The sequence below is a fragment of the Rhipicephalus microplus genome, chromosome 2 (genome assembly GCF_043290135.1).
Source record: "Rhipicephalus microplus isolate Deutch F79 chromosome 2, USDA_Rmic, whole genome shotgun sequence".
Classification (NCBI taxonomy): domain Eukaryota; kingdom Metazoa; phylum Arthropoda; class Arachnida; order Ixodida; family Ixodidae; genus Rhipicephalus; species Rhipicephalus microplus.
Genome location: NC_134701.1, coordinates 29,131,746 through 29,147,973, shown reverse-complemented (window position 1 = coordinate 29,147,973; position 16,228 = coordinate 29,131,746). Strand labels below are relative to the sequence as shown.

Sequence of the window (16,228 nt, the reverse complement as noted above, 5' to 3'; positions counted from 1 at the left end):
TCTTGTTTGTATGGCGCATTGATATTGTTGCGTGTAAATGAAGCTGGTACTCTAACAATTGTTTGGTTTTCCTTTTGTTGTTACTTTGATGCACTCTGCCTATGTATGTTGTGTATGAGAGGGACAGTCCTCATGCCTCTGTTGTTGGTGGTGTTTTGTTCCTTGTTGTCGAAAAAATTCCTCTCTGTGTGAACAAATGTTATGAATAACATTCTGAAAGTGGGGGGGGCAATGTCACGGACGGCTATTTTTGGCGACACCGCGTCACGGCAATTAACGGGCGCCGTACTCCCGACTGACCGTGAGAAACGGCGGCGTTTGAAAGGGATCCGAGAAGTGCAAAATGGGGTGCTCTTCTTAGAACGTCGCCGCCGACGGTTAATCCTTTTGTAACTGTGGCGGCGTCTGCAAGGTCGTAGAAGGCCGCGGTATACCCCGAACCAGGATTAGACTACAAGATGCACCGACTGAGAGCCAAACGTTTGACCGTTCCCACGGAGAAAAGCGTGGGAAACGCTCTGATGGCCAAGCCGTATGACAACAACCTGACAGGTTTTCACTCTCGCTAGTTGCGGGCCCTCTCCCAATTAAAAAGGGATGGGGTCAAAATATTTTTGGGGCGGAGTTTCCCCTCAATTAAACGCGCATGATTGGACCCAGGTAGAGGTCTCTTGTCCCCAAGGAAGAGAGCGAAAAGACATGAGAGGGATTTAAGCGCAGGATTCTGCCCTGCTTGGCAGACTAGTCGCCGTCCTTCTGCAAGCTCCAGGAACAACTGGAGGGACGGCTGCAGGTGTTCACGGTCGGATCTGTGATGCCAAACGGGACCGTAGCGGCCGCATGCGTAATCCCGTCCAGAACCAACAGCCGGCAGTGCAGGCTTCCCTTCCCGGCGAGCGCCATGGCTGCGGAACTGGCTGGACTGCATCTCGCAGTAGACCTGCTGGCTGAGGACATCCCCCTTCAGCCGGCCGCGGTTCTATGCGACAGCAAGGCGGCCCTGCAGACCCTGACCAACTCCCGCCGTGCCGGACTGACGGCCTGCCTCCTGAGAGCCAAGGTTCGCGCCCTCACCGACGCCGGGGTGTCCGTCTCCTTCCACTGGCTGCCCTCCCACGTGGGCATCGCTGGAAACGAGAAGGCGGACACCCTCGCCAAGGCTGCCCACCAGCCTGGTACTCCCTACTCCTGTGCCGTGGCGGCCAGGGACTATTCACAGGCCCGTCTCAAGAGGCTCCTCATCACAGTCCACCCGGACCCGAGGGTGGCCAGCGGGCGAGGACCAAAGCCTCTCCCAGAGGCGGGCCTCACCAGGAGAGAACGGGCCTCCCTGTTGCGACTGCGGACTGGCTGCGTGTGGACGGCGGCCCGCCGCCATGCCAAGGGACTCTGCCCCTCCCCGGCCTGCAGTCGTTGCGGAGACCCAGAGACCATCGAACACCTCCTCTGTGCCTGCCCTGGCTTAGCACAGGAACGCTTGAGGGCCTACGCGGTCTACAGGAGACAGGGTCTGCCCGTCTCCACCCTGGAAAACCTGCTGTTCCCGTCTCATCCACATCCAGCAGCACTCCGCAGCCTGGCGGAGTTTGTGGAGGAGTGAGGAATTGCTGCCTACCGCTGACCCCAGGAGCCCTGCTGCCCTTGCCCTTGCCGACGGCCTGCTGCCTGCGCTGAAGCGGACCGGACATCCCTCCTACACACCACACACTATTTCTCCTATCCTCTTTCATCCCCCTCTACCCCACCCCAAAGGCACTGCGCCGTGTCGCCTGTAGGCAGACAGAAATTAGGTGCCTTCTTCCTTTTCCTCATGAACCACTAACAACATAGTCGCCGACCAAGATGGTGTAGAAGCAGATCTACAAGCATCTCTTCTAGAAGTTTTTAGTGTGGCTCTGTATCGGCTGGCCACCTGAACTTAGCCGTTCGTCTAGTTGTGACGCGATATTAACGTCTGCAACGTGACATCGGGACTTCGCCTCGAGTTAGCTCAACCTGCTCGAAGTCACCTGCAAGCACTAGCCTCCCGGAGCCACCAGCGTTGCAACACCGCCGACATCGCAGTCGTGCCAGAACTCTCTTCGACTTCTCGCTTCCGATCGTTGGGGACGCAACGCTGCCGGTCATCACACGTATGCCTTCACCTGTTTATATCTTCGAACTTTCTCCTCCGTCGTTCTATTCTTGTTAGTTTGTGTAGTTTGTAATAGTTCTCTCTCGTAAGCTGATTTATTGTTTCTGTTATAAAGTTCTTTAGTTGTATCAAGTGTCGATGTATTTTGTTAGTTGTATTGAAGTGTTATATTAGATCCCGTGTGCTGCAATATCACTAGAGTAAGGTTGTTTTGTTTTCTCACGTCTCTGATCTCTTCACTGTCTCTGCTTGCGTACGGAACGAACCAACCTGCTGTCATTCCCGTCGCCGACTTCGCGCTGGTGACGCTAGAGTGGCAGCTTGTAACTTGAAGCCATGCTGAACATCTACCAGAACATTTTCTTCGAAAAGAGCTGGTAAGTGAGATCGGTCTGTAATTGACTGGTAAATTAGCATCTCTTGACTTATGAATCAGTACAATTATTGCGACCTTCCAGACTTCAGGTAAGTCTGACGTCGAAAGTTGCTAGCGGAAAATAACGGCAAAATATTTGCTCTTGCATTCTGCGTACCTCTTTAAAAACTCATTTGGGATACCATACGGAACATTCGCTTTCTTGACGTCCAGAGCAAGTAGCTGATTGAGTATTCTGGAGTCGCTTATTGTCAACGACTGAATGAAAGGAAATGATGTAGGAGGCAAATAAAGAAGTGTGCCGTTATCTTCAGTGAACACTGCATGAAAGTGCTGGTTGAATTTATCAGGAAGTGCCAATTTTTCCTGTGGTACGCGATGCGGTTTCAACGCGGGTCATCCGCAAAAAAGGGCCAAAACCAATTAGGATTTTTATTGATAAAGTCAGGCAAGGTTTCATTTAAGTGTTTGTGCTTCGCTAACCTAGTTTTTAACTTTAAATCTTGGATGACACGCCGTAGTTCAGTTGTTTTTTGTGCACATGCACGTTTAGTTTTTATGCTACGTCTCAAGCGTTTTATTCTGCGCTTTATATGAATAATATCACGCGTGATCCAAGTGTTGTTTTCGGCAATTTGTACATTTGTCGCAATATAATGGTGCATGCAGTGTGAGATTATGCGCCTACATAGACGCCAGAGCTCATTTAGTGAACAGAACTATCGCTGGCCATTTCGAAAAAATCTTCGTACCTTTGTTCTAAGAAAGTAAGTACGGCTGAATCATTTGCTTTTTGAGAATCATGCATAGAAACCTCAGTAGACTTGCGGGTAACGGTGCATCAGAGGGGTAGCTGGCATTTTGGCATGTCGTGATCGGATATACCAACCTGGATATCCAAGTATAGTTTATCAAGCGGGAATTTGTCACTAATGAGTATTAAGTCTAGAACGTTGGCACATGTTTCTTGTGTTCGTAAGGGAAAAGTTACAACTTGATGAAGCCCAAATTTTAGCAGCAAATACGAGTGAATTGGATGATTAGAGTGTGGTGCATGGGATTCCCGCCAATATCAGCCAAATTGAAGTAGCCAATAAGAATAACATGATTGCTAGCACGATTCTGCATAAACTCATGGGCAGCAAAAACACTATCGTGGCCACACACTGGGCTTCTGTAGAAACAGCCTATAAGTATTGAAATGCGACCACAGATAATCTTACAGAACACTGCCTCTGCATCTGGAACGTTCGGCATCAAGACAAAACGTTAAGGCTTTTTAAGTGCAGAGCTACGCCACCGCCTCTTGTTGGTTGGTCTTTACGAATAACGAAGTAGTTCGGGGGTGCTATTTCGTGGTTGTATACGTCTTCCGAAAGCCATGTTTTTGTAATAGCAACTATATCTGACATATGGTCAAGCAGCACGTTTTCTATAGTTGCAATTTTATTGAGAATACTTCTCGCATGTACGTTTATAATATTACTTCTGCGAACGTTTGTGCCTTCGAGTTGATTGATTGATTGATATGTGGCGTTTAACGTCCCAAAACCACCATATGATTAAGAGAGACGCCGTAGTGGAGGGCTCCGGAAATTTCGACCACCTGGGGTTCTTTAACGTGCACCCAAATCTGAGCACACGGGCCTACAACATTTCCGCCTCCATCGGAAATGCAGCCGCCGCAGCCGGGATTCGAACCCGCGACGTGCGGGTCAGTAGCCGAGTACCTTAGCCACTAGACCGCCGCGGCGGGGCTGCCTTCGAGTTAGTGGTCGACTTCCTTCAGTGTTTTTTTTAGTTCAGTTCTCTAATTTTTTTCGTCGTCCAAGACAAAAGTGCTCCCATTTATGTGTAGTTTGTCAAAAACCGATGACACCTATTCTCCATTTTCACTGATTCGTTTCGCACGTTTCCATAGGTTCCTTTTTTTCCCTCACTCTACGACTAAAATTTTATCTATAATGTAGTTAGTGTTCTTAAGCTTGTAGCCTTTTCTTAGTATCACTGATTTGTTTCGCGAGTCAAGTAGCTTTACATTGACCGGTCTCTTGTCCTTTATTGGGCCTGCCTAGGCGATGTAATATTTCTATGATAACTGCCTCTAAACGAGGGTATCCTTGACGATTGTTTGATTGACGCTAGGTTCCAGTGTTTCATAGCTTTCACCCTCAGACACAGGCAATCCCTAAACAGTAAGCTTTCACCATCTGCTGTGGTTTTCGAAATCGTCAACCGTATTTTTTTATTTATTTATTCAATACTGGGGGCCTTTTTAGGCCTATACAGGAGAGGGCGTACAGAGCAAATAACACTTCATAACGCAAAGATGAAAAGGAAATAAAAATAACAATATAACAGTACACAGCAATAAATAAACAATGCACATGTGTTTCACTGACAAAAACTACTTAGCATGATAACATCAACAGTAACATTGATATGCGGATGCAGGCGGTTAAGCACATGTAGCAATGTGGGAGCACATGCGCGACAAACTGTGACAACCTTTATTCCGGCGAAGATAGCATAAGATTTATTGCAATGCCTCTAAATGAATTTCTAACAGCGATGAAAGTTATTCAGGCGATTGTGCACTGACAACGTCGTTCGGCAAGTCATTCCACATCTCTATAGCTGCGGGGAAAAAAAAAAGATTACTTCAACGTGTTACAACGTGACCGGAATGGGCGTATGCATTTGTCATTGTTAGTTCTACTGGAGTGACGGTGCGGAGCTTTAAGGTAATCATCCTTAATTAAATTTACCAGGTTGTTTGAAAGGAGAAAAAGAAATTTCAGGCTGGAGAATTGTCTTCGGCAAGCAAGAGTTGCGACAGTGCTTGCAAACGCAGCGCGGAAACACTCTCCCGCCTGGCATACTTTGAAAAATTGAACGTAAGAGTCCGGTTTTGAATCTTTTCCAATGCATCAATCATGTTCTTTTGGTGCGGGTTCCAAACAATAGCTGCATATTCCAGGATGCGTCTAATGAGCGTCTTGTACGCTGTTACTTTAACTTGAGGGGAAGTTCCGGTTAGTTTACGCCTTAAAAAACCAAGTTGTTTAAATGCACGTGCAGAAATTTGATCAATGTGGGCATCCCACTTTAACGATGATGTTATTGTGACCCCCAGGTACTTTACGGTATTTACGTGCTTGATGTCTGCCCCAGAGAAGTTGTACTGAAAGTGAAGTGGTGTCTTTCTTTGGGAAATTGTAATGCACATGGTTTTGTATGTAATAATTTGCATACCATGTCTTTCACACCACTGCCCAATATTTTCTAAAGATTTGTTAAGTTTCACCTGGTCTTCTGTAGTGATAGTGGGGTAGTATATGACGCAGTCATCTGCAAAAAGCCTCATTGTAATATCTGGTTCCATAGCACTGTAGATGTCATTGATGTATATGAGAAAGAGTGTTGGTCCTAGTACGGACCCTTGGGGAACACCAGAGAACACGTTGGCACGGTCGAACTCGCTATTAATAAAAGAAACATACTCGGTGCGGTTGGAAAGATAAGCGGCAATCCAATGGACTATATTTGAGTCAACCCCAAATGATTCAAGTTTTTGTATGAGCAACGAGTGCAGAATGCGGTCGAATGCCTTAAAAAATCAATAAATATTGCATCTATTTGCAGTCTGGAATCAATAGCTAAAGCAAAGTCATGAGTAATCTCTAAAAGTTGTGTAGTGGTCGAAAGCTTCCTTCTAAAAGCGTGTTGGTTTGGATAAAGCAGATTATTTTCCTCTAGATAGTTCAGGAGTGCTCTGTTTATTATATGCTTCATTAGCTTGCAGCATCTACTTATCAGTGATATTGGCCTGTATGTGTTTAACAGTTGTTTGTTCCCACTTTTATGGGTAGGAATTACTTTTGCACACAACCAATCATCAGGAAGCACAGCTGTTTCTAATGATAAGGAAAATATCTTTTGCAGAAAAGGGGTTAGCTGAGCGGCATAGCGCTTAAGAGAAGCATTAAAAATTTCATCCGGTCCTTGCGATTTTTCGACATCAAGTTGAAGAAGCAGGTTAAGTATTTTCTGATATCTTAAAGGCCCTCTCTAACTGCAATATGTGATTTTCGCATGAGACCACCTTTTCTTCAAGTTTCGAAAGGGCGTCTTTCCTTTTTCTCTTTCAGGGAGCCGGTATGTTTTTATTTCTTTCACATCTCTCGCATGTCTTTCAACTGCTTATCAATCTGGCTGTAATCGGGGCGTGTATTTTTCTCTACGTCACCAGCCACTAAAACAAGTCTCCATAAATACAAAACAGCATCAACAACTGCAACGAAAAGCCATGGGCACGGCAGCATCAACAAGAATGGGTTACTACGCTCTAAATCAAAAACAGTCGAAGTAGGAGCAACGGCTGCTTCTAGTGTTTCAGACCAGCTGTTACTCCCCGAAAGAACCAAATGGTACAAGAAAGCCGACGTGTTCGAAAACGGGGGAGCAATTGTATTAGTCTTAAGTTGGTAAGGGGGCAATGGAAGGAGGAATTGCCGTAAATGCTCTCGTCACGCAACTTCCTGAAGGACACCGCACACAAATATGCATGCCACCCACATTTATATTTATAGGCCAGATTATTATTTGTTCTGTGCTCCAAACTTCACCAAACCAAAACAGTGATTTCTTTTAGCATCCGCAGCATTAAAATAGTAGCGCTGGCTGAACAAAAAATGCCTGAGAATACAGCTAACACAAGCGCCTAACACATGCAGGAGCAGCATAAAGAGTTGGAACGTCAAAGCGGACCAAATGCCGAACACGTGCAAAACAAAAAAATTAAAAAAAGCCTAGACATGCCATTCGTCTTTTAGGGAAGGGCGTCAAGGCCGATCAAACACAGAAACACGTGCAAAACAAGGCCTTAAAACAAACAAGCAAAAAAGAGAAAAAGATGGCCCCGTATTTACATGTTAATCTGCAAATGTTGTCGAAAGACGATAGTCTTGTGTGGGTAGAGAGTGAACAAAACCTTTATTTGATGTTCTGCGTAAGAAAATCGGTGAATGGTCCACGAAGAATACACATGGATTGCGACAAAGGAGGGGATCAAAACTGAAAGAAATTAAGGATGTACATTTCGTCTTATGAGCGATTGTTGCAGCATGCAACAGGCAATGAGGGAGAGAAGGATGCACAATCTTTATTTGCACTGTTCATGTCACTAGGCCCCTGGGATGTTAGGCAAGTCAACAGTCGCACGACAACTTTTATATCTCGTGCAACTTTACAAGTACGTTGATAGGCACACCTGAAGAATACAAAAAATACTGTTAAGGGAAAGAAAATGTGGATCCCTGCAATTGGTCTGTGCCAGGTGTCGACCCAGTGTGAGCTCATTCCAGTACAGCCAAGTCACAACCTTGCCCTATCGTGCACAAGGCAGATACCTAGATCCAGTGCCCCCAAGCTCTACAAGTGCAAGCCTCTGCATCAACCTTAATCTATGTGTATTATTGTTGCTGAAGCTTGGGCTCGACTAGCGTTAACAAATCAAACCCACAAGCCACTCAGACTTACAAATGACATTTGTTTACTAACAAAACACATCACTTCAAGAAAAGAATGGTACTCCAGCACAAGTGTCAATGAGCTGCCACACTAAATTTAGTGCGCCAACAGCTTCACAGTTACTGCAATCCGAAACAGTAGATGTGAGTGAAGCAAGAATGCAAAAGAGGCGGAAAAGTACGAAGTACAATCACAGGCAAGCAGAGGATTCACCAAGCCTTAGAAAGGATCAGTGGATGTGTTCAGCCAAACAAAAACACGAACATGGGTCAAAGAGAATAGATAGAGTTTATGACAGGTCGTACGAAGTTCAGATGGAAGACAGCACCCTGAGTAGTAACCGAGAACTCAACAGGGCAAGCCCTTCCTCAGACAAACACATTGAAGTCAGTAAGCAAGAGAAAGATCAACGGAAGCAGACTGGAATTTTTGCCGGACCTCGTATAACCATACAGTCTCCAAAGAAGCTGCAGGATTTCACAGTGGGTTAAAGGATTGACTTCAGAAAGGGATGAATGTAACAAAAAAGATCCACAGATGCAGGGGCGTACCGACTCTTTTGTGAGTGGGGGGCAAACCTAACTACACACACACACACGCACACACACACACACACACACACACACACATATATATATATATATATATATATATATATATATATATATATATATATATATATATATATATATATATATATATATATATTGTAATGTACTACACAGAGAACAAGAGACAACACCCGATCCAGGGCCGGCTGTTCTTATTCTGATTTTTCTTCCTCGCTCGTCTAGCATGCGCGTCTGTCCCAGAGTGCCAGTTTTGGTCTTCGTTGTCACACTCGGCTATGACTGCAAGCATTGTCGAAGGGCCACACGACAGTGTCCATGTGGGTGTGGCTAGCTGTAGCAGTTGACAATGCTTCAGGTAGGCGGGGTTGGCAGCATTTTCATGGTCGGGACTCGGTCCTGGATAGTCCCTTTGTAGATGATGACTGTGCGGGACGACATTGACTGTCACGTGGCAGTCTACAGCTTCGGCCATGCTGCAACTTTTCAGAGAAAGTAGTTCGACTCCGGTTTTCCTTTGGTGGACCGAGCAGGCATTCTCGTGGTAGAAATTTCTTGCGGTGGCGTAGTTTTCTTGGAGATGGTTCTGGCAGGCGGCCCCGACTGGATTGACATAGTCGCAGGTTGATCACAGAACGCTTTCCTTTGTCCCATCACATTTTAGAAAACAGGGCAGGGAATGGTAGATCCGGCAACGAAACGAGTAGCATTTTATGCAGCCGTCTGCGCAATTTTCTACGAATCGAGAGATGTTTTTCGGTGCGATTAGACATCTGCACGAACTTGGGGTGAAGTCCTCGTGCTGACCTATGGCGTGGCTCCTGCGCCATGACTTGCGTAGTCCGTGACTTGCGCAGCGTTGTCGCTATGGGGTTCCCAGACGCTGTAAAGTCAGCGATTCTTGAAGCCATGCTTCGTACTGGCGGGAGATCCGTTACGGAAGTCGATCCGAAAATCGGAGACTCTAGCGATTCAGGCAGTTCATGCGTCGCACGCATATACTCTTCCGTCTGGTCAGATGGGATGTTATTAGAGTCAGCGGAAAGACCTGTCTCATTAGGTGGTAGAATGTCCAGCAGGATGGGGGCCAGTGCCTCTAAGTCGACCAGACGACCTGCGTTGGGGCCTCTTGCGGAGCGTTGTGCAAAGTTTGCCAACAGGGACCCGCCGGACACAGCTCCACCGTCGGCGGGTGCTCCTCAGGAGCTCTAAATACGACAGTAGAAATACCTGTGCAAGGCAGAGTTACACAATTGTGATTGTTCCCTACAACTTGGTCACCGAGAGATGACAGGATGGTAGGGGCTCGAACCGCATCCTCTAGGTCGGGCTTTTCCTGAGTTCCGTCCTGAGAGAAGGTCGAGTTACATAGGCCGGTGGCACAGGGAATCGGACCCAAAGCAGCTATGAGCTTGACGCTCCACTCCGCTCATGACTGCTGCTTCCAACATTCATACTGGTGCCACGCCGCTGCACCTTCCCGAAGACGGTCTATGGCCACATACCATTTCTGATTCTCTGTCCAGGCCGCGCGCATTGCTAGCGCGTTGACGGTTGCCACACAGCTGTCGGCGTCGTTCCAGACCCCGTCAAATTCCGGCAGTTCATAGGTGGACGGCGATGGTGGGGCGGCACTTGAGAATGCGGATATCACTGAGGCAACGCCGTCGAGCTGGTCTGAGAGCTGCAGGAGGGTGCCCCGAAGCTGCCTGTGTTGCTCCAATGGGCTTGCCTCAAGGTCGTGCGAGGCAGCTACATCCAACACGGCGTTCGTGGCACGCAATTCTGGCAACATTGTAGGAACTCACTCGGAGATTGACGCTGTCAGTTCGTTAGTCTTCACGCGGAGTAGCGCGATGGTACGCCGCAGGTTAGCGGCGCTGTTGCGTGTGAAGTCCGAAGCGTTGGTGATCACGGTCTTCGAATTAGTAGCGGTTGCAGCACTCACGCCGGTGAGGTTGACGAGCAGAGAAGCCTGGACGGCGTTCCCTGGCAGCTCGTATGTTGAAAGAGTGCGGCAACGGGAATATAGGCCTTGGGAAGCGTAAGCGGCATTCCAAAAGGACAGGAGCCGGTGCGGATTCCTGCCGTGAAACGGTGGCAGGGTTTCAATCAGGTCATGCCTAGAACCACAGGGGAGGCCTGGACGCCGTCCACAGGTGGTCTGACGGATGGCTGAAGCGGCAGGTGGAACCCCATCGCTAAGAAAGCATGAACGGCGTTTTTTGATGGAGAAGCCCGCGCTGCCGATGAACCACAAAGACACGTACCAGTGGCTTTCTGCAGAGGGTTCACTTGTTTGACTGCGCCATTGTAATGTACTAGACAGAGAACAAGAGACAACACCCGATCCTGGGCCAGCTGTTTTGTTTCTCTGGGGTGATGGCTCATACCCACTCAGGGGGGTTGGCCAAGAAAGTGTAGTGCAGTTTTTCTGTGATCATTTTAACTATGTGTAATGAATTGGTATTTTATTAAGAAAAATGTAAAAAAACTATATGAAAAGAGCAAACGAAAAAAATCAAGTTGAGCAATATTGAGATTTGAGGTGTTATGATTACCACTCAGCTGTGTTCACTTCACTCTGCCCTGGGGAGTAATAAATAATAATTTTTTGATTGAAGATCACAAAGGTATACGCTTGGTTGCCTGAATATAATCGCAAACGGCATTGAAAGCATCCCTGTGGCAATGTCCCAAAACTGAAGCATCAAAACTTAGCGCCGTTTCCGCCGTCAATCTAACGCCTATTTTCGGAAATGGCATAACTAGTAAACTTTTTCGAAGTATATCGTAGTGACGAATTTACAAAAAATAGTGATCTAGTGATTTCATTTCTCAGAATGCGCAGAGGGGTGATGTTGTCTGACCAGCTCTGTGTAGACACAGGTTTAGGGGGGGGGGGGCATGACATCGAAATTTAGTAATTAAGACTTCGAGCTTTCTGGACTGGCTCCAGTGGGGTTGCCATGGAAACCTGAGGTGGTTATATTCTGTCCATGTAGTTACTTTTTCTATCGTATCAGTGGAGATTGCTGATTTTCGATATCTTATTGCCGTGATATATTCAACATCTGGCAGTATGAACAAAACTGGCCCATCAAGAGCGGCTCATGCTAAGGAATCGGCCTCTTCATTTAATCTTAATCCACAGTGTCCCGGAACCGTAGTAACCTCAGGAGTCTCAACTGCGGACGTACTAACGTTTTGAATGTGCTTAGAATTCGAGAGTTCTCTGAAGCTGTCAGAGCTGCACAAACTGAAAGATAATCCGTCATTATGAGTGCGTTGATTTGATTTGATGGAAGTTTTCGAAGAGCTAGAATAATCGCCACGAGCTGCGCTTCAAAAACTGGAGTAAAATCAGGCAGTCTCACTGAAAAGGACCAGTCAAGCGAATCAGAGGCAATGCCCACACCTGCCCTTTGATTATTTACGGAAGCATCTGTGGCTATTATATTTCTAGTTTCTGCATGCTCCACGTAATCTAATAATATGTTATTTAAAAATTTGAGAGATTGTAATTTGGCGTTTTGGGGGAATATATTATCATACTCAATAATAACATGACAATTCGAGTCATTAGTCTCAATTACATTTCTAATATTCACATTTATACTTTGTAGATTCTTTTGTACAAACATCTGAGGTGTGTGAAACCGTGGCCAATGAGCAAGAAAGAAGGCGTCTGGGTTTGCAACAAAAGCATATTGAGATCTTCTTGCCGGTAAGCTATGAAATTTTAAAAATGCTTGCATGGTCAAACTTCGAAATCGACAAAGTAGTGTAGGCAGGCGCGTTTCCTGGTACAGTACGGCGATAGCCACAAATCTAGGGAGTCCCAGACACATTCGCAGTGCTTCTCGCTCCAAGACAACTAGAGGTTTCGTTTTATAAGCAGGGCCACCCGAGAATAACATTCAGCCGAATTCCATGATGGGGAGCATATAAATCTTGTACAACAGCCAGCTGTTCTTATTCTGCTTCTTCTTCCTCGCTCACCTAGCATGCGCGTCTGTCCCAGAGTGCCAGTTTCGGTCTACGTCGGCACACTATATATATATAAATAATAAGGTAAAGAAGTGTATACCTAAGGGCTCGTTTCCTGCTCACGGCTGGTTAATTGTTCATCCACTTTTCTTTCTTCTTATTTACAATCAATTGTTTCTAATAACTTCCCCTGTACATTCCTTGGCATTACTGTCTGTTAGATCTCATATATATATATATATATATATATATATATATATATATATATATATATATATATATATATATATATATATATATATATATTGCGTAGGGACTACTTATAAACGACCACGAAAAAGTAAGAGAATAAACTATTTTCAATACGACAGCATATTGTTTGCCATTGGTTCTTCGGCCTTTAAAATTGTCTGTGTGCCATAAAATCGCCTACCTCTTACAGTACGTCAGGAATCTGTGAAATACCGCGGTGTTCATTACAGCGCATGCACATTGAACAGGGCATTCACGCACTGAACAATACCTAAAACTTTTCGGGTAGTCGAAGAGCATATTCTTTTAAAGATTATTCAAGTAAAGAAGCCGCCAGTCACATTATCAACGGTTACTTATAGCAGCTTCCGAGATGAAATAACATGAGCGTAATAAAATATTTTTGCTTGCAGCGTCAAGGCGTTTAGTAGTTTGTGCGCGCACACGTCTCTGTGAGCTCGTCCTTGCTGAGAGAGAGAGAGAGGGAGGAAGAGAGAGAAACAAGCAGTGCTGCACGTGTGCGCTTCTTTGCTGTCCAAGTTGTATTTTGAGGTGCAAAAGACTATACGAGTTGAGTGAAAACCTACTAGTCTGACTCTCAATCAAGCCTCCATAGTGCTAAAAACCATGTTATTTTACCTTCCCGTTGGCTCAAGTTAAAGGACACGCTTAAAAGCTAAGATTCCCACTGTGCTCAAGCCCATTGCTTTGTTCGTCGCCACTTTGCAAGCTGCCACCATCGCTCCAAGTTACCATAAGCAAGGCTGATCAGGTTTATCGAAGACTGAAGCGGAAACCCTTTTTTGGCGCTTCCAGGTAACACTATAACATTAGAATGATTCATAACTTTAATCAGCTCACAGTAGCATCAACAAATCTGCGTTGATTATATCTATTTTCGATCGAAGAAAATAATTTTTCTTATAACGCGTTCGATGCTCTAACAACTGAGCTATCACAGCGGCCTGAAAATAATTTTTCTGAAGCATCAGATGACTTCACCAATCCATAAAAAGTTTGCCCGTTCGCATCCGTAACTACATCAGCCAGTCACGGCAAAACGAAAGCGTGAACAAGTTATGAAATGTTATTGGGCCCCTATTCAGCGCTGGCCTGCTCTGCAATGCTACAGCACAAGGCACGAAAGCGCCGCTTAGGCGGCCCACACCGGAAAAGCATACAAGGAAAATCATCACAACTGCAATGTTAGAGAAATTTCACTATATTGTGATATTCCTTCGTAATGACATAATTCAGTCAGTACTGTAATGAAGGAAAACTTCGCCTCAATTGTTGCTTTCCCCGGCGTGCAGCCAACAGTCCCCACTGTCGAAGGTGGTGGAGCTAGCGCCCCCCTTGCCCTCTCTGGCTGGTACGCTTCGCACAGATGACGCAACCATCAGGATGCGGCTTGTGCAGCATCCTGCACAAGCCGCATGCTTCTTTGTAATTCTCCACTTCCTCCTTCGCTGAGAAGGCACTGGGCTCAGGGTAGTTGGTATTGATCCATAACATTTGTAAGCGCTAAATTCACGTATGTAAGACGAGCGAACCACTAGTCCTCGTGTGACATGTGTCCTTCACTCGTGTCACTCGTGTGTACACTATTGGGAAGGAACAGGCATCAAACACTGAGCTAACGATAATAAGCATTTTTGTTGCTTAAAGTTTTCTTGATCAGACGTGTGCTTGAAATATTTTGCTACACACTTGATGATGACGGAGGCATGCTTAACAAGACAGACAAGGGCGATTCGGCAGGATATTGAAAATACTGTTTAACTATTCTTCAAATACTTGATACAAGCAGATAAACATCGCATATTATATCAGTTTTCATGGTGTTCAAGTAATGTAGCATGACTACCTGCAATCTTAACGAAATGTTTGATACTGTATTAGCAGCTTCTCTCGAAGATCTCACAATTTATTGTAATACTTTCACTTGCTTTAAACTTGGTCTACAATAACTTACTTCACGCATTAATAGAGAATCGATCATAATGCATACCTTAAATAATTGGGGAAGGGATAGATGCACAAAAATGTCTTGTATGCAAGCTCCTCTTCAGGGCACATCCACGCAACTATACGAATGGAAAACTGAGCTGTACAATCCATAATATTTCATGGCTTACATTTCATTAACCCACTTCACAACACTGCAGATAGACACAACAGCGCTCGTACGGCGTTGCGCATTACGAATGACAACATTGACGGGCAATAAATCTTGCCCTTTCTTATGGTAGCTCAAGCTAGCGCTCGCAAGCGTTCAAAATTTGTGCATGCCATTTGCTGCGACGAACGGCACACACATCACAGCCGACGCTAACACTTGTTGCGATGATTACAAACTTTTCACTTCGGCGCGCACTAAACTATCCTGCTTTAAAACGGTGGATGATTAGATCACGCAAATATTCGAAATTCTTTGCAATTACACTTAAAAGATGGATGGTACAACCCAGGAAACACACAAAACGACGACACTCGCGTCAGCAAACACACTTTTTACACTGTGCTCGTTTCTTCGTTTCCGCTGTCGATCACATGTGCTTACGTAGAAGTGAACACGGGCTGGCTACCGATATCTCCCCGGGAGTCTCACAGCACCTGCGATGGTCACAACTATAAAATCAGCTGTTCCTTTTTTCCATGTCACTGCAGTGCCCGCTTCAGCAAGCGCCATGTTTGCCAAGTGAGTCGACGGGGCGGCCGTCCAGGCCGTTTTTCGCAGTAGCCAATGAGAGGCGAGCCGTGCGAGCCAGCTGGCGGCTAGCAAAAGTTGAGAGCCGCTCGGCCTGACGTCAGAGAGACGGCCAGTCTCGCCCACTTCTGCGGTGCGAGTGGGTGGAGCGGGTGTGTGGCTAGCGCGTGTAAGGGCCCTTAGGATAGCAACTGGTGGGAGTATTGGTTGGTACTCAGAGAGCAACTTGAGAGAATAACTGTTCATCTTCCGACAGGGTAATCTCTGAAGGAGGAACTGAAAGAAGAACATTGTTTGTTCTTCTGCAGTTACTCCTTTTATGAGAGTAATGGAAATGGCAATGAAATTGCTACCTGAAAGTAGCAACCCTTATATCCTCGTTGCTCCCTTTTAGCTTGGAGTGTAGGCCTAAAACACTTATTGTGTCGCCTCCTCACGTGCATGAAGGACAGTGGGTTAGACATCTGCATCTTCGCGGTACTGCCATGCCCAATGGATCCTATTTTTGATGAACCACAGTATATAGCCGGTTGAATAGGTGGAACTGGATGCTGGTCATGAGTTCAGCAGCACGTGTTAGTAGCCGCACCATGCGGCCAGTTGTTCCATTGCAGATAGGGTAGACCAACCAATGCATGGAAATCGGGGCTGTTGACATGCGTAAT

At 45.9% G+C, this 16,228-nt stretch overlaps 1 protein-coding gene across 1 annotated transcript; it reads left to right on the top strand.

Moving 5' to 3' along the window:
• The first annotated feature begins 901 nt into the window (after nt 1-901).
• LOC119169919 (uncharacterized) lies at nt 902-1,600 on the top strand. Its single transcript, XM_037420920.1, has one exon. It carries the CDS (start codon nt 902-904, stop codon nt 1,598-1,600), a length of 699 nt encoding a protein of 232 aa, XP_037276817.1.
• Nucleotides 1,601-16,228: the final 14,628 nt, after the last annotated feature.

Bases quoted from the DNA above. Each gene is read 5' to 3' on its own strand.
- LOC119169919 (XM_037420920.1), top strand. From the start codon at position 902: ATGGCTGCGGAACTGGCTGGACTGCATCTCGCAGTAGACCTGCTGGCT.